Source organism: Electrophorus electricus, chromosome 14 (genome assembly GCF_013358815.1).
Source record: "Electrophorus electricus isolate fEleEle1 chromosome 14, fEleEle1.pri, whole genome shotgun sequence".
In the NCBI taxonomy this organism is placed as follows: domain Eukaryota; kingdom Metazoa; phylum Chordata; class Actinopteri; order Gymnotiformes; family Gymnotidae; genus Electrophorus; species Electrophorus electricus.
The window spans coordinates 11,184,432-11,204,193 of record NC_049548.1 but is presented as its reverse complement, the minus strand read 5'-3'; the positions used below and the strand labels follow the sequence as shown (position 1 = coordinate 11,204,193).

Sequence of the window (19,762 nt, the reverse complement as noted above, 5' to 3'; positions counted from 1 at the left end):
CAGTCTCCAGGAGCGGCGAGCCTCTGGCACCTAAAATACTGCCCAAGGATCTGCCCAGGGGGTGCCACTCAGGAACAAGCAAGCCATCCTGTGTGGCACACAGAGAGGCGACCTTGTTTGAGGAGGAGCCTGTGGCTCTTGCTGGCTTCCCTGGACTCCAAAGTAAAGCATTTTTTGCCTGTGTCAGCAGTAGGCCATCAACAACAATGACAATAAAGATCAACTTCAGCAGCTCCACCCTCAGAGAAAGAGCAGTCTCAGAGCTCACTTACACCTATGAGGCTCAACTCAGTGCATTCTATTTGTTCTGGTAGTTCCCTGTGAAGTGGACTACACCAAGAATTAGGCCCTTTTAAAGGACATTCCAAACCGTATGGTTTGAAAAAATTCAGTTTGAAGGGAACTTCAAACTGTGTGTGGAGTAGTGAATAACTATGTAGGAATTTGAAACAGATGTTTACCCATCAGTCATTGTGTGTCTTGTCAAGACCTTCTGGTGAGTTATGCCTGCTGGCTGCCTGATTGACATATTGCCATTTATTTGCTGCTCTTTGACAGAGTGGCATGTGAGAGCTTTTAATACTTCATAAATGTTTTGTGATGAAAACTAACAAAGATGTGAAAGTAACCTGTTGAAAAAAGTTACCAAATCAACAGGAAAATGAATTTAGCTTGTTAAACTTTACCTTTAGTTAAGTAATTTTAGTTACCCTGAGGTAAATATTGGCTTTAGCAAGATGTTCCTCCAACAATCTACCAGATATTCATTTTCATTACAAAACATGGGGTCAATGTTACATAAATACAGTTCACTCTAACCACATTAACAAAGAAAGGGATCAACCAATTACCCAGCTGTCAAGAGAAATCAAAACACAAGAGACATAATGCCTTCTGCGTGATGTTGCAGGGCATTCCAAATGAAGGAGCTCACTAACAGCTATGAGGGTCTGCTCTCAAAGTAAGTGATGAGTCAGAGCTCAGCCACAGCTTTGAGGCTCTCCCCACAGAGAAAGTACAGATTCAGAGCTCATCCACAGCTATGAGGCTCCACCATCAGAGAAAGCAATAACTCAGAACTCATTCCCCTTTTACAAAGCTCTGCCCTCAGAGAAAGTGCCAGATCAGAGTTCACCCACAACTGTGAGGCTCCTCCCTCAGAGAAAGCACACACTCAGAAATCGCCCCCAGCTACAAGGCTACGTACAAGCGAAAAACACTTGTATGCTTATAGTCAGGGTCCATATAGTCTTTAATATACAGTGCCTGGCCAAAAAAAAAGGTCACATACTCTAATATTTTGTTGAACCGCCTTTAGTTTTGATTACAGCACGGCATAATTTCCACAAGCTTCTGCAATGTCACAACATTTATTTCTGTCCAGAGTTGCATTAATTTTTCCCCAAGATCTTGTATTGATGATGGGAAATTTGGACAACTGCGCAAAGTCTTCTCCAGCACATCCCAAAGATTCTCAATGGGGTTCAGGTCTGGACTCTGTGGTGGCCAATCCATGTGTGAAAATGATGTCTCATGTTCCCTGAAACACTCTTTCACAATTTGAGCCCGATGAATCCTGGCATTGTCATCTTGGAATATGCCTGTGCCATCAGGGAAGAAAAAATCCATTGATGGAATAACCTGGTCGTTTAGTATATTCAGGTAGTCAGCTGACCTCATTCTTTGGGCACATAATGTCGCTGATCCTAGACCTGACCAACTGCAGCAACCCCAGTTCATAGCACTGCCCCCACAGACTTGTATGGTAGGCACTAGGCATGATGGGTGCATCACTTCAGCCACCTCTCTTCTTACCCTGATGCGCCCATCACTCTGGAACAGGGTAAATCTGGACTCATCAGACCACATGACCTTCTTCCATTGCTCCAGAGTCCAATTTTTATGCTCCCTAGCAAATTGAAGCCATTTTTGCTGGTTAGCCTCATGACAAGTGGTTTTCTTAAGGCTGTTTAGTCCCAATCCCTTGAGTTCCCTTCACATTGTGAATGTGGAAATGCACTTACTTTCACTATTAAACATATCCCTCAGTTCTACTGTTGTTTTTCTACAATCTGATTTCACCACACGTTTAAGTGATCGCCGATCACAATCATTCAAGATTTTTTTCTGACCACATTCCTTCCTCGAAGACAATGTTTCCCCACTGTCCTTCCACTTTTTAATAATGCGTTGGACAGTTCAATTTGAGTAATTTCAGAAATCTCCTTAGATGTTTTCTCTGCTTGATGCATGCCAATAATTTGACCCTTCTGAAACAGATTAACATCTTTTCCACAACCACAGGATGTGTCTTTCAACATGGTTGTTTAATAAATGGGAAGCTACTCACTGCAGCAATTAGGGTTAAATAACTTGTTTCCAGTTAAAACAATCACCCATACAGTAATTATCCAATGGGCGGCTCTTACCTATTTGCTTAGCTAAATTCAGGTGGTGACCTTTTTTTTGGCCAGGCAGTGTATTAATATATTGCAAACTGACAGACATGCTGAATTATACAAAGCACTTTGAAAAACTAGTTGCCACTAAACTTTTGATGGGCTATGAAATTTCTCAAGAAGGGTCCATATTAAAAGTTTTATGTCATGTCCTGTATTCAGCTGTCCTGACAGAACCCTGGTCCAATAAGCCTGGGCACAAAAATAACAGATGTCACTGTGATGACCAGCAGTCGATGATGCCCATGGAGGGGCAAGGCAGGCACATTCTGTGACTATAATCAGGTCTGACTGATCAGCTAGGGCAGGGAATATACTACAAATCTCCTCTACTTTACACAGAAGCTCACCTCAATGAGATGTAAACAAAAACTCATTTGAGAGAATCATGAAATGCCTACACAAACATTAATCACTGTTTAATCAGTCATCATGAAAATGGTCTATCTTTCATTTAAACAGTTAACTAGACCCATTGGACGCTCAGAAGGGATTCTGAAGCACTCAATGCAATGAAAACTGACTGATATAAAACACGTACATACACACACACAAACCAACACCACCAGATAGACAAAAACATCCTGCCATTATTGCCCACATGCGCGCACACACACACACACACACGCACGCACACACACGCATCCATCAGGGTGGTAATTGTATGTTAAGGAATAACACATATAGGAAAATCTTGAGATCTACAGCATGCAAAGACACTTGAGGTGACTGACATGCACTAAGGGAATGAAAGGAACATTTCCAGTGAGTCTCTCTGAAATTCCCTTCCAGAAACATCTGCAGTAGTGCAGATCCCCCCATTATAGAGTAAGCCCATTTACAGTAATGGTGACTTAATAAATGTATAAGCAACTGACAGAGACATAAACAGATTTTCTCACCCACATACACACATACACCCACACCCACACCCACACACACTCAAGTGAGCTAGGGCTGAGATGGTTCCTCCAAGTTCAACATAAACTGATAAACCATCTTATTAAAGGAAATGACAACAACTTATATAAATACATCAATAACAGCATGAAGGCGTCACAGAAGAAGTCTTATCCATAATACCTAACCATATTAATCTCAATAGACTATATGAAAATAAAATATAAAAAACTTTTTTAAAAACCTGCAATTGGAAATAAGACCATAATTCTATGTGCTAAACCATCCAAAGGAGGAGGAACAAGTTCAAAAATCTTTATTTCATGTGCCATAACTGGCACAGCCACTAGGTGGTGATTGAGGCTAGCACTTCCTGGATACTGAGCTCCTCTGAATACCACTTATGTATTCACATATATTCAAACAGGAGGCAGGAACAGTTATGTATGATAAACAGTTTAGCCTTTTGTAATAAATTTATGGGGCAAACAAGTCTGATCCTGGGCCAGTGTTAAGATGGTCTGAACTCAAAGTCTCATGGTCAGCACTTACCCAGCCAACTCCTGTTAAGGTACATAGACACAAATACTGGTGGCACAGTGAAGAAGTCCACAATTGAATTCACCTCCAGCCAGAACTTTAGCTTATCATTAGCTGCAATGAACTGAACAGAGAGACAGAGCATATTTGTGTGTTGTTTATATATATATATATATATATATATATATATATATATATATATATATATATATATATATATATATATATATATATATATATAAATAAAAACACTGTTAAATATTAAATATTCACCTGCATTCCAAAAGTCTGTAATACACCCTATATAAATATCTATGTGTAATATTCTGCTAGGAAAGGCTATAAAAAAGGCTATGTTAAAATAAACATGGTATAGAACTGGCAATTACATTTCAGATTAAAATTATAACAGCTCCTTAACATAACATGATACTATGAAAGATAATGAAAACAGGCTATAATCATGTAAAAATAAAATCTACTGTGTCCAGCATATAACCATAAATTCATATGAATCTCATAGGATCTTTTACTGAGCTTTTGCATATGTTTATGTCATGGCTCCTTACACGCAGCCCGAAGTACAGCAGGAAGAAGACGTTGAGCACCATGTCGACCTGCAAGGTGAAGTCAGTGCGGAAGTTCGGGCAGGATTCTATAGGACTGTGAAAACAGGAACACATTATTGAACCTGAAGATATTCACTTTTCAGTACAATCACTAGCCAACAATATGGTGTAGCTATTGTAGCGGTTTCATCTACTAATTCTTTACAATACATAAGATTTACTATGCATCAATTATGAACTGATTCTCATTAAATGTCAATTTATCAGTCTTATATATTCAACTCAAATCAGAATCACAATCTTTAATTTCTAACTAAAGAAAGTAACATTATTGATTTGATCCCTGAAGGATTTGAATAACCATGATAAACCAAACTTGAACTTGATTTCTTTGATGATACTGGCAACAACAACAATCTGAATGATATCAAGACAACTTGGTGAGAATAAATGATACATTTATTAACACAATTACTATAAAATCACAAACAACAGCATCAACAATCAGTATATTTACAGTGAAACAAGCTAAAACATGCGTGAGTGTGTGTGTAAGTAAACGGGGAGGAGAACAAATGCGTGCGTGGAAGTGTGCACACGTTCACGCAAGCTTGCATGTATGAGAAAGAGTCGGGACTTTCTTTCTTGGTTTTCCTATGGAGAACAAATCAAATAAAATGGCATAGAATTTAAACAACAGAGCAACATGGTTGTATGTTAATGAGCTCAGCTTGCTTGTTCTAACGTGAACATAGAACAAATTATAATGGCCATAGTTGCATTAACTAACAATAAAGTCATTGTGCCTGAGCCTAGGGCAAAATTAGTAATGTTAGTAATGAGAGAGAGAGAGAGAGCTCGAGATTGTGTGCAAAGAGGTGAAAGAACTTCCAGTGTGTACCGATTTTAAGAAGATTTAAACAAAGATAGCTTTGTTTAGAATACACATACATGAAAATACTAGTGTTTCAGATAAGTCCTTTAATGAAACTATTCCCAAAAGTTAAAGTCTCACATGTTGTTGATATTTAGGTGATTATCCCAGCTTGTTGTCCTCGCTGAATTACTCTTGAAATAGTAGGGAATTTGTAACGCTGGTTCTTTGTTGATAAAATATGACATCATTCAGGTGCACTGGGAATCTGCCTCCTGTCTCTAAAGTCCAGGAATTTGAGTTTCATCTGTAGTTTAACAAGAGGGACTTGTTCAGCCTCATGACCACTTCCACAAGCTTGCTTGAAAGTACTGTAGCAAATCTATTACCAAATCTATTACCATGGTCACATTGATCAGACATTAGTTTAGATTCCACTTTTATTTGGATTAATGAAATTAAGAAATGCAATTTTCAGCTGTTTGCTGTTAACTGTCCATGTTGTGCTTAGTGAAGAAAGGACCAGGAGAGAGATGATAGAGCCCCTCTTTTAGGTCTAATCTTTTTGCAGGATAAAAAAGGAGACTGATGTTCTGCTGATCAAAATATTAAAACACCTGAATTCCAAATTAGCACACCCCCTTTCTGCCATTTGATGCAAGCTTGCTCTATGCGTTTCTGAGAAAGGTTCCTTAAATGACAAAACAAGAAAAACAAACACTGTAAAATGGTGCATTGGCAAACTTCACTTTTTTAATTCCCAAATTAGATCAACAACAGAGCTGGAAACGCCATATGACCTGTACATAAATGTACAAAATAGAAAAATCATCATTAAACACTATAAATCACATTTAAATCTTCATACTGATGAAGACAGCAAAAGACAGAACTTAATGAGTCATTTTTAAGAACATCCCAAATCACCATAAAAAATGGATAGGATTTGTCAAATGAATATATATTTAAGTACAGTAAGTAACAATAATCATTATATCCTGAAATGTTTAAATATCATTAAAAAAGAAAGCTAATGATTTGTTAAGTGACTGAGTTCCATTGCAGTCAAAGAATAATACTGTGGGGACCACCACCACAATGTAACATAACTGTATATCTGTAACATAACTGTATATCTGTAACATAACTGTATATCTGTATATATATATTTATATTCAATTACCTTGTTACACAACAACTGTAGATATGTTATTATACGAAATGGATCTGTACATTCTGTAGATTGTGTACATATATACACAACCATATACATTGTACATTGTGTATATAATCATAATATACATATATTGTACATACATAGAATATATATATTTATCTTGCATATATATATTTCACGTATAGAGAATATCTATATTTCTCTATGCACCCCTGTTTTCTATTCCTCAGTTTGGAGAGAGCACTCTCCACCATTTCACTGCGAGTTATACTGTGTATGACTATGTATGTGACGAATAAACCAAACTTGAAACTTGAATAACTTGTGTCCAAAGCAGGACATTTGGTGCAGTGTTTGGTTTTGGACTGGTGACCGATAGGTCTCCTGTGAATGTAGAGCACACCCTGTCTTACTGCACACACTGATGATGCCAACAGAAACTAAGTGAGTGAGCTCCAACCATAGAAGGCAACCTTCATAAAAAATGAACATGGGGTAAGGAGTATGGCCAAAGTCGTTTCAGACAGCAGCTCAATCTCGCCAGCACTTTAGATTATAAAAAACACATTGTCTGCACTTAAGTGGTAGTTGATGTGTATTGAGATCAGGCTCTGTGGATCTGTGTATTCTAAACAAAGCCAGTTGTTCTCCTCTGGGCAGCAAAGGCATGCTAAGGTCAGTCATTATAGAAAGCAAGAGGCAAAACACTCAGTGCCATGAAAGATCCAGCTATACAGCCTGGCTGCCTGCTCTGTTGCCACGCATTTCAATCGGGGAGGTTTAATTAAATGATTTTCTGACTCCATTAGATTTCTAATTTTAAAGAAGAGGAATTAAAGGCAGGTGGTTTTGTAATTCCTCTGACTAAAATGAAGTGGATGGCCAGGGGTGGGGCAATAAGATGTTGAAAGACTAGAGATGAAACATTTACCAGGCTCATAGTAAAATTCTTCACATTACCATTTAATTTTTTTTATTATCATTAAAACCATTGTTGAGTACTGTGGTTTAAAAAACTCATGGTAAATACCAGGCAGCATCATCCAAAGTCAGCACCTGTCTCCCAGACACAAGAACTCAGGCACAGCATGCAACAAGGGTTTGTTTTGTGTGGCACATTGCAGTGACAACACTCCAGAGATTTTTTAGTTTTCAAAGAGGACTAAATCTGAAGTGTGGTCCTGAAGTGTGGTCCATGTTGTGGTTTGTCTCTGTAACTTGGTAATAGCTTGTAAATAATAAACAGAATAATAAAGAGAAAAATGGAAGCTTTCAGTGTTATCCACTATATGTTGTCAGCTGTGCAGTGGAATGTTTTTTGTTTTTTTTGTTTAGTCTCAGAGCTGAAAGCCCATTAAGAATTAATTCAGTGTCAGAACATAACACTATTTAGACCAATTTATATCAAATCATGTATTTGTCAATTTTTGCTTTTTAGCCAGCGGTTGGCAAATTCCTCTATGCACCCCTGTTTTCTTTTCCTCAGTTTGGACAGAGCACTCTCCACCATTTCACTGCGAATTATACTGTGTATGACTATGTATGTGACGAATAAACCGAACTTGAACTTGTATATATATGAACACAGGTTTTGGGCTGAATATAACAGCATTTGTATTTATTTTTGTTTGGTAATTATCCTGTGTTTAACATTTATATGTCCATATATAGTTTTTGTCTTCTGTTTATTGTCACATTATGTTGGTATGTTATGATGAATTTTCAGCCTTCTTTACAGATTAAGACAAGTGAAGTTATCTTTGGGTAACATTATCACTATACATATAGCCATAGGTACAATGAACTTGCATTAAACTACAGTGAATCTACTGTAGCAAACAGTGAATAGTGAGTACAGAATACACAAGCTCCACTGGATGATCTCTGCTGGAAAAGCTCTATAGTGCAGTAGTTGTAGGTACAGCCCCAGCAGGTGAGCTTCAGTACAGCTGAAGACAAGCACTTCACTATACTACACAAGGCCTGAGCAGAGGCATGTCATGGTGTTTTGATGGAGGATGAGCTGAAACTAAGTGCTCTCTTTAATTAAGGTGTTGCATCATACAAAAACATCCATATCAAATTACAGTGTAATCTTGAGAGTCCAGTGTTGCAGGATCAGCTCCAGGAATAGCACTGCAGCATGCATTTTGCTCCAATTTAAACTCATTATGAGCCCGTAAATTAGCTGCTGTAAGATGAGTCAGTGCAGAGAGAATGCTGTCATGTGCAACTCGAGAAAACTGTGCTCCTACTGATCCCAGTAAAGGGCATTTAACAAGAATAGGGAGATGCTAAATGTCTTTAGTTGCATGTTTACGTAACAGCCAGTAAAGGTCACTGAGGTGTCTAATGAAATGGGGAGAGGCAAACAAATATGATGCAAAGACAACTATTTATCTCTCTCTCTTCCTCTCTCACACTTCTCTCTCACACACACACACTTAAAAAGAATGCATTGTAATGTTTATTTATGTTGATCACAAAATTTTAGGGTACTGCTGAGTATGAAAAAAAATAGAAAAAAGACGTATTTGAAAGGGCACTTATAGGACTATGCCACCTCTCCACGCATCTTTCCACCCCTCCTTTCACCCAAAACATAATAACCGATGTACTCACTCTGAGGAGTCAATGAAGTAAATGATCAGTCCCACGAAACTGAGGATGAACACTAGCACCACCTGCAGGATAACAAACAGATAGCAGTTCAAACACTACCTGGCTAACATACACACCACACATTGCAAAGCAGTGTTTCCCAGGCCTGGCACAGAAGGTCCCTCTGCACAGGACATTTCAATGTGGCCTCTGTTGCCTACAGCGCCAGGCTCATCTCATAAGATAATTAACAAGTGCCTTTTTGGAAAGCACTACAGTATTCATCAGGCCTGAGATACACTGCTTCAGATGCTGCAGGTATTAGTGCATTGGTAATATACTGATAAATATCAGGCAGAAATTCTCATATAATATATTTCAGTGTGGGCTGCATCTGCTAAGCTGGACTTCTATTGAGCTGAGGACACTTTCATCAACATGTAAATTGTATTGGACACTCCAAAGCATATCTGACACTAATAAAGGAAAGATGAGAAATCTGGTAATGTCTAGACAAGACACATTTGGGATATGGGGTTATGGTGATCAAGTAAATCAGTTTTTCTACAGTTGTTCAAGGATGGGGTTAATAAACATGGTGAGAAAGACCTGCAATTAAAGTCAGTACATTTAATTGCTAAATTTATGCTGAGATTTATAAAAAAGGTCTGTGGTTCAAAGGGAAAGGTAAACGACCCAGAGATCAATGGGCACGTCAAGAAGGTTTAATGAAATAATTTTTTATTGTGACTTACAAGGAAGAGACTTATTGGGTCTGCCACTCTAGACAGCAGAACAGAAAGCTCCCTAAATGTAATAAACATTGTGTAACTGGTGTTACAAATCAGTTAAGCTGATTATAATAAACCAAAAATCAAAATCTGTCAAAAATGCAATTAGAGTAACTATGTGCAGTATAGTCAGTACTTTATTAATACTAGTGTCTTACAAGACATTCAGAATTGCATATATATATATATATATATATATATATATATATATATATATATATATATAAACATGAAAAATAGCTTTATCCACCCCATCTCTCCCTTCCCTCCTCTTTATCACTGTCCTAACCATATCCTTGTCTTCTCCCCTTTATCACTTTCCATATCCACCTCATCTCCCCGTCTCCTCCATTTATCCCTTTTATCACTTTCTATATGTACCCAATCTCCCTGTCTCCTCACCTTTATCACTCTATACCCACCCCAACTCTCCCCATCTCCTCACCTTTATCACTCTATATCCACCCCATATCTCCCTGTCTCCTCCTTTTATCACTCTCTAAACCTTTATGTCTAATCCAACTCTCTGACTTCCCCTCTATCACTCTCTTTACCCTCCCCAATTTAATAATCCCCTACTTTATGGTAATTCTGTTTGTCTCTTTATTTCACTCACTCTTTCTCTATATGCTTCTCTCTCTCTTTCTATCTCTCTGTGGTACAGGGTGGGTAGAAAGTCCCAGTGACTAATAAATGTCGCAGTCCAATTGATGGAAAACTGAAAATCAGGTTATCTATATTTTCACACCCCTTCATTATACTCCAAAGGATTCAGAAAAGGAGTTGAATAAATATATCCAGAGATAGGGCTACAGTCAGGTGGTGAAATCAGCCAAGACAGGGAAGGAGAGAACAGGCAATGCAAAACAAAAGAGACAATGACTCATACTGGACAATGGAAATTGAAAGGCAGGAATGATTGACAAGAGAGCACTTGAAAACTGTAAGGCAGAAAAGAATAGACATGGAGATCAGTGTAGGGCAAAGGAACCTACATATTGCAGAACAGAAGAGATTAGATTAGCCACACCAGATAAGGAATGACAAAGATAAATCAGTGCAGGATAAATCAAACACAACAGTACACAAACTATCAAACAAGACAGTCTACATAGCCCCTGATATATATGAAATATATATCACCTTGCATCTCTCTGGTTCTGTCCCTGGCTGGTTTAACCCCTACAGATATGGATTACAATAAAACTCCTGCCTTTTATCCGCAAGCATCTGACTTTGCTTACAGCGTTACAGAATACTTCGCCATTATGCAGATAGTGGATTCGGAGGCTTTGACGGAGGCTCTGACAGAGGCTGTTAACAACCAAGGACAGCTTGTCAATCAACACCAACATGTCCTCAAAGGAGTCAAACTGTCTCTGGATGCTCTTGCCAAACAACCAACAGACGAACAGGCCCAAATGGCTGAACTCGGACTGTGTCTAAGAGACCTTATTACTCAACTACAGTCCATGACTACGTCTCCCCAGCACATCTACCCTCCTCCTGCTGTTGCTACCGCTACTGCTCCCAACGTTACTCATTCTGTTACTCCAGTGAGTAAACACGATAAATATGACAGCTCTCTGGACAAATGTAGGGGTTTCTTGTTACAGTGCACCCTTACCGCACGGCTAACGGAAAAGGCGCTGGATTGGGCCACAGCTATCTGGGAGACTGCTCAGACAATGTCATATAATGACTTCATCACCCAGTTTAAAGCCATTTTTGATCATCTGCATGAGGGGAGAGAATGCGGAGAAAGGCTCACCAAACTCTGCCAGGGCAATCTGCCAGTTTCAGACTATACTCGCGAGTTTCGCACCATAGCCACTGGTAGTGGATGGAACTAAGCAGCTCTGCTTGTCACGTTTCATAACAGTCTTAACACTGAAGTACTTCACGAACTGGCTTGTCATGATGACAAGCTGGATCTTGATCAACGCATCGCACTAGCCATTCAGCTGGATCATTTTACTCAAGAATGGAGACTGCGCAGAACCAGTAATATTCACGTCAATTACCCCATTCCAGGAGTTTGACCATAGAAGAGAGAAGATGCCACTTCCAGGAGGGTCTGTGCCTTTACTGTGGTGCTGCAGGACATGTTCTGAGGGAGTGCTGTCTCAGACCTAACCAGTTCGCTTCCTCAGCCCATAGGAGAAGTCTGGAGACCAAGCCACTAGCCCAGGTAGTAGTCTTTCCCGTTTAAGGATTGGTTGCTAAATCCTTCATTTACCTGTTTATGTTGGCTCACACTCCCCAGCTTCTTTATTTACAGCCTTAATAGATTCAGGAGCAGAGGGCAATTTCATTCATAACAGTCTAGTTCAGGACTTGAACATTCCAGTGGAGCCTCTACCAAAAACCCTTTGCCTGGCTGCTTTAGACGGGTCCCAGTTAGGGGTTGGTTCCATCGCTTTCTGCACCACACCCATCAAACTGTCCACCAGTGCACTTAACACAGAGTTCATATCCTTTTTGGTTATAGAAGCCTCATCCTTCCCCATTAAACTAGGAGTCCCATGGTTAGATCAACATAACCCTAGTATCTCGTGGTCACAGAAAGAGATCATTCGGTGGTCATCTGCATGCCAAAAGAACCCTGACCCTTCCCACAGTTACCCTGTGTTCCACTACCATAGAAAGCCCTGTTGATTCCCACACCTGTTCCATTCCCTTTGAATATCAGGATCTCACTGAGGTTTTCAGCAAACAAAAAGCCAACTTTTTACCACCTCATCATACATATGATTGCTCCACAGAACACTTAGAAGGAGCCACATTGTCAAAATCTCCTCTCTTAGCAAGAACCACTGAATCAGGGTTTCATCCAACCATCCTCTTCCCCACTTGCATCTGGATTCGTCTTTGTAAAGAAGAAGGACGGAGGTCTCCACCCATGCATAGACTATAGAAACTTCAACCAAATCACCAAGAAATATGCCTACCCATTACCTCTTATCCTGGTCGGCCTTGAACAACTCAGAACCGCCAGATTTTTCAACAAGTTAGACCTCCGTAGTGCTTACAATTTGGTACGTATTAAAAAAAAAAAAAAGGGATGAATGGAAAACTGGGGTCCAGGGGTCATTATGAGTATCGAGTCATGCCTTATGGCCTCAAAATAGCACCCTCTGTTTTTCAAGATTTTATCAAGGATGTTCTTCAGGATTACATAGGACAATATGTTATAGCATACATCGATGACATCCTCATCTATTCACCTAATCTCCAGACCCACGTACAACACATCCGTTCTGTTTTACGGAAAATGCAAGACAATGGTTTATATGTTAAAGGAGAAAAATGTATGTTTCATCTCTCTACTACAACATTCGTAGGTTAAGTCATCAGCCATGGTGGGATCGCCATGGACTACTAGAAAATAGAGGCAATCCTCAACTGGCCCATTCCCACCACTATTAGGAAACTTCAGAGATTCCTTGGCTTCGCAAACTTTTACAGACGTTTTATTAGACATTTCAGTGATATAGCTTCTCTCACAACCCTCAAGGGAGCCTCAACTAAGCTATGCTGGAGCCAAGAAGCTGAACAAGCGTTCAATCAGTTAAAGGAGGCTTTTACCACTGCCCCTTTACTAAAGCATTCCGATTGTTAACTTGGGTTCACTTGTCCTTTACGACTGGTGATCCCGGTGAGACCTGTACCTGACAACTTATCGCTAGTCATTATTGGTGGGAGACCCTTGCTAAAGACGTACATACATATATTGCATCTTGTTTGTGCAGCCAAAGTAAAACCCCTAAAATATTGCCTGCTGGTAAACTCATGCCTCTCCCCATACCCGAAATACACAAGTATTTCAAGATGGCGCCAGCGAGGTCGGCTGCCATCACAACTGCTCCATCCACACCTGGCACTTTATTTGCTCTTTTCGCCATCTTCTTCGCTCTTTTCGCTCTTCCCGCTATCCCTAATATCTCCACAGCCCTTCTCTCTACACCATGACGCGCATCTCATACAGCAGAGATGCTCTTTTTTCTCTTAATCTACACAGCACTCACCTCAAGCCATCTCTAACCCAGGACCCAAGATGGCCAACGGAGATCCTGAGGGAGAACAAAGGACGTGATGCGAGGAAAAGGCCTCGAAGGAAGCGAGCTGGCATCAGGAACAGGCTGAGGGCTCGGGCACACCAAGCTCCCTTACCTAGCATCCCGCTAGCCAATGTCCAGTCTCTGGACAACAAGCTTGACAACCTCTAGGCCAGGATAAGTTTCCAGAGGGACATTGGGGACTGCAACCTCCTCTGCTTCGCCAAGTCGTGGCTGAACCCAGCAGTACCGAGCCACGCTATCCAGCCGGCCGAGTTCTTCTCGGTTCATTGCATGGACAGGATGGCAGATTCGGGAAAGTCAAGAGGCAGTGGAGTGTGTGTGATGGTAAAAAAACAGCTGGTGCAACAATGCTAATGTTGTTACTCTCACCCGCTCCTGCTCACCCAACCTGGAGCTGCTAGCCCTCAAGTTTCGTCCTTTCTACCTTCCTCGGGAGTTCACTTCAGTCATCGTCAACACCGTGTACATTCCACCTCAGGCCAACACGGACACTGCACTGTGTGAACTTCATGAGTCTTTCACACATTTTCAGGCACAATACCGGGACGCTGCACTTATCGGGGTTGGGGATTTCAACAGCGCTAACCTCAAGTGTGCAGTGCCCAACCTTTTCCAGCACGTAACCTTCCCCACCAGGGGAAATAGGACACTCGACCACTGCTACACCCCATACAAGGACAGCTATAAGACACTAGCTCATCCACCGTTTGGTAAGTCGGACCATGCCACCATCTTCCTCCTAATAAAATATAAACAAAGGCTGAAATGGGAAGCTCCAGTTCAGAGGGAGGTCGCGCGCTGGATCGGTGGCTGCTCTGCAGGACGCTCTGGATGACGCAGACTGGGACATGTTCTGGCACAGCACTGATGATGTCAGTGAGTTTACGGAGGCAGTAGTGGGATTTATTGGGAAACTGGTGGACGACAATTCCAAGAGTCACCATCAAGAAGTTTCCCAACCTTCCCAAGAAGCCCTGGGTGGACAATACCATCCGCGAGGCTCTGAACTCTCACACTGCTGCCTACAACGCGGGGATCATCAGCAGAAACATGGACAAGTACAAGTCTGCGGCATACGGAGTGCGCAGGGTGATGAGGGAGGCGAAGCGGTGATACGGGAGGAAACTAGAGACACAGTTCCAGCAGAGTGGCTCCAGATCCCTGTGGCAGGGACTACAGATGATCACGGACTACAGATGATCACCCTCCGGACTGATGAGTGCGAGAGTCTCTGGCGAACGCTAACAACACTAGCGCTAACAACGCTAATGGTGCTATCGGCGCAGCCAACGGCGCATGCGCAGAGCCCACCATAGAACAGCACCCTCTCGTCATCATGGAGAGTGACGTGAGGAGAGTGTTTAAAAGGGTGACTACCAGGAAGGCGGCGGGACCAGACAGTATCTGCGGGACAGACCTCAAAGCCTGCACAGACCAGCTAGCCCCGGTATTCACCGACATCTTCAATCTCTCCCTGACGCTCAATACCATCCCATCCAGCTTCAAGCGATCCACCATCGTCCCTGTCCCAAAGAAACCTCGACCCTCCAGCCTCAATGACTACTGCCCTGTTGCCCTCACATCAGTCGTGATGAAGTGCTTTGAAAAGCTAGTCAGAGAGTTCATCGCCTCTTCACTGCCAGCCTCCACGGACCCACTGCAGTTTGCATACCGCCACAACTGCTCCACTGATGATGCAATTGCACATCTGCTCCACACCACACTGACCCACCTGGACAAAGGGAGGGGTAATTATGTTAAAATGCTGTTTGTCGACTACAGTTCAGCATTTAACACCATCATCCCCTCCCTACTCACTACTAAGTTGGAGGATCTAAGACTGCATACATCCCTGTGCGACTGGATCTCAAACTTCCTAACAGACAGACCACAATCAGTATGGGTGGGCAACTGTGTCTCATCCACCCTCACCCTCAGCACTGGAGCTCCTCAGGGTTGTGTCCTAAGCCCCCTGCTCTACTCACTGTACACCTACGACTGCGCAGCCACTTCCAGCTCCACCATCATTGTCAAGTTTGCTGATGATACCGTTATCATGGGCCTGATCTCAGACAACAATGAGAGGGCCTACCTGGAGGAGATTAAACACCTGGAAAACTGGTGCCAGGGAAATAATCTCCTCCTAAACGTCAGCAAGACAAAGGAGCTGATTGTGCACTACAGCAAGAAGCAGGAGCAGCACTACCAACCTGTGAGGATAAATGGAGCCACAGTGGAGAGAGTAGACAGTTTCAGGTACCTTGGAGTTCACATCTCGCAGGACCTGTCCTGGTCCCGCCACACCAAATCCCTGACAAAGAAGGCTCGTCAGCCTCTTTACCACTTCAGACGCCTAAGAGACTTCAGACTGCCCTCCAAGGTACTGCAGAAATTCTACACCTGCACTATCGAGAGCATCCTCATGGGGAACATCACAGTCTGGTTTGGGAACAGCACCAAGCAGGACAGAAAAGCACTCCAGAGGGTGGTGTGTTCAACAGAGCGCATCACTCATACGGAACTTCCTGATCTGCAGACCATCTATTACAAGCGGTGCCAGACCAAAGGCCAGGAGAATTGTGAAGGACTCCACCCATCCCAACAATAGGCTCTTCTGTCCGTTGAGGTCAGGGAAGCGCTTTCGCTCCCTGAAGACCAAGACAGAGAGACTGAAGAGGAGCTTCTTCCCACAGGCCATTCGGGCCCTGAATCAGAGCAACTGATAAACTGTGGGGACCATCACCACCACCATGTGACTGTAAATCTGTAAGATGGAATTATACATTGTGAACATACACATATATCCCCATATATACATTGTACATTGTGTATATATACATATTAAACATATATTGTACATACATTCTAAATATATATATATATATATATATATATATATATATATATATATATATATATATATATATATATATATAAAACAGAGAGAGAGAGAGAGAGAGAGAGAGAGAGAGAGAGAGAGAGATGTATATTTCCTTATGCACCCCTGTTTTTTTTTCTCAGTTTGGACAGAGCACTCTCAAACCATTTCACTGTGAGTTATACCATGTATGACTATGTATGTGACAAATAAACCAAACTTGAACCTGAACTTGAACTTGAATACCCAGGTCCCACATAGACTCACTGACCTAGCTTGCTCTGATGGCAATACCACTATCCTGACAGTAGTAGACCGATTCTCCCATGGTATAAGATTCATAGTCTTTCCTGACTGACCCACCACCTTCCAAACCGCTGAGGTCTTATTCAACCAAGTTTTCCGTGTATTCAGTGTACCTGAGGACGTTCTGTTGGACCTTGGACCTCAGTTCACATCATGTGTTTGGACAGCCTTTTTTGAAAATATAGAGGTGGCTGTCAGTCTGACATCAGGTTATCACCCTCAGTCCAACGGACAACGCGAAAGTGCTAAGAACTAAGTAAGTTTCTACATTGTTTTTGTATGAACAACCTCACTGACTGGTCCAAGTTCCTTCCTTGGGCAGAGATGGCCCAGAACTCTCTCACGAGTTCCTCCACGGGCATTATGCCATTTGAGTGTTGCCTGGGTTACCAACCCCCCATGGCCCCATGGACTTCGGTCACTACTGACATCCCTGCCGTGGATGAATGGATGCGACGTAGCGAGAAGGTATGGGAAGAGACTCTTCAGAGCATTGAATATGCTTTGGCACAGTATAAGGAAATGGTGGACAGACATAGAGGAGAAACACCAGTATACCATCCTGGAGACCGGGTATGGCTATCTACACAAGATTTCCATAAACCCAGCTCTTGTTGCAAATTGGGTCCCAAGTACATCGGTCCCTTTGACGTCATCAAGCATGTAAACAATGTTACTTACCAACTCAATTTGCCTACACATTACTGCATTTCCAGTTCTTTCCATGTGTCTCTTCTCTAGCCTGTCATTTCATGTCCCCTGGATGAAGTGTCTCTGGACAACGTCCCGCCTCAGCCCATTGACTATTACGGTACCCTGGTATATGCAGTGTGCCGGATTCTGGATTCCAGGAGACGTGGGGCACCATCCAATATCTGGTCTACTGGGAGGGGTTTGGCCCTGAGGAACAGAGCTGGGTGCCTAGTCATGATGTTCTAGATCCCAGCCTCCTTTCAGAGTTCCACGTTCGGTTTCCTGACAAGCTGGCTACTCGTCCTCGGGGTCGTCCTCGCCGCCCTCTTCCAGGGGTTTCTCAGTCTGGATCAGCTTCCTCTGCACCTGTCGTTGGTTGTCGCGGACTCCCGGGGGGGGGGGGGGGGTGGTCGGTGAGATTTTTATTGTCTCTTTAGTCCTCTGATCAAATTTCTATTCCTCTTGACCATGATTTATTTGATATTCATGATTTATTTGATATTCTTGATAGTCCCACTATTGAACAATCTGTTGCAGTGGAATTTTAGAGACCAATCTCAATCTTGGAACTCTCTAAAGTCATGGCCAAAAGTTTTGAGACTAGCACAAGTTTGCTGCTTCAGTTTTTATGGTGGCAATTTGTATTCTCTAGATTGTGAAGAGTGATCAAATGAATTGCAATGAGTTGCAAACTCATTCCTTGCCATGAAAATTAACAATCACAAAAATTACTGCATTCCAGCGACTGCATTTCAGCCTTGCCATAAAATGGCCTGCTAACATCATTTCAGTTATCTTCTCATTAGCTCAGGAAAGTGTTAACAAGGACAAGGCAGCTGATATCACCCTGATTATGCTGATTAGAAGAGCAGACTGGTTGCTTTAAAAGGATGGTGGTACTTGAAGTTTTCTTCTGTTAACCATGGTTGCCTCCAAGAAAACAAGTGCAATCATTCCAGTGCATCAAAAGGGATTCACAGGCAAGGACATTGCTGCTTGTAAGATAGCACCTAAATCAACTATTTATCAAATCATCAAGAACTTCAAGTAGAGAGGTTCAATTGCAGTGAAGAAGGCTTCAGGGTGCCCAAGAAAGTCAAGAAAGTGCCCAGAACTGTCACCTAAAGAGGATGCAGCTACGGAATCATGTCACCACTAGTGCAGAGTTTGCTCGGGAATGGCAGAAGGCAGATGTGAGTGAATCTGCACGCACAGTGAGGCGAAGGCTTTTGGACGAGGGCTAGGTGTCAAGAAGAGCAGCAGATAAGCCACTTCTCTCCCAGAAAAAACATCAAGGACAGATTGACATTCTGCAGATTGAACTGCATAGGAATGGGGTAAAGTTTCTCTGATGAAGTACCCTTCAGACTATTTGTGACATATGGACAAATGATTGTCTGGAGAAGAAAAGGTGAGCGCTACCATGAGTCCTGTGTCATGCCAACAATGATGCATCCTGAGACCATTCATGTGTGTTGTTTCGCATCCACAGGAGTGGGTTTGCTCAAAGCTTTGCCTAAGAACACTGCCATGAATAAGGAATGGTATCAAAACATCCTCCAAGAGCCACTTCTCCCAGCCATCTAGGGGAATTTTGGTGATGAACAATGTTTTTTCCAGCATGACGGGGCACCATGTCACAAGGAAAAATTGATGACCAAGTGACTTGGTGAACAAAACATTGAAATTTTGGGTCGATGGCCAAGAAACTCCTCAGATCTCAATCCCATTGCAAACCTGTGGTCAATCCTCAAAAAGAGGATGGACTAAAACACAGAAACTGTGATCAACTCCAAGCACTGATTAGACAAGAGTGGGTTGCCATCAGTCAAGATTTTGACTCGAAGATGATATACAGCATGCCAAGGGGAATTGCAGAAGTCTTAAAAAAG

The 19,762-nt window shown here is 42.0% G+C and overlaps 1 protein-coding gene across 3 annotated transcripts in view; it reads right to left on the bottom strand.

Moving 5' to 3' along the window:
• Window positions 1-19,762, bottom strand: part of LOC113582898 (calcium-activated potassium channel subunit alpha-1-like) — an 86,583-nt gene that overhangs the window by 55,932 nt on the left and 10,889 nt on the right. For all 3 annotated transcript variants that reach the window (XM_035533367.1, XM_035533368.1, XM_035533369.1), the window contains exons 2-4: window positions 9,142-9,203; window positions 4,469-4,562; window positions 3,912-4,023 (exon numbers count right to left, since the gene is read on the bottom strand). In XM_035533367.1, coding sequence (XP_035389260.1) covers window positions 3,912-4,023; window positions 4,469-4,562; window positions 9,142-9,203 — 268 coding nt within the window. The remainder of the gene's footprint in view (window positions 1-3,911; window positions 4,024-4,468; window positions 4,563-9,141; window positions 9,204-19,762) is intronic.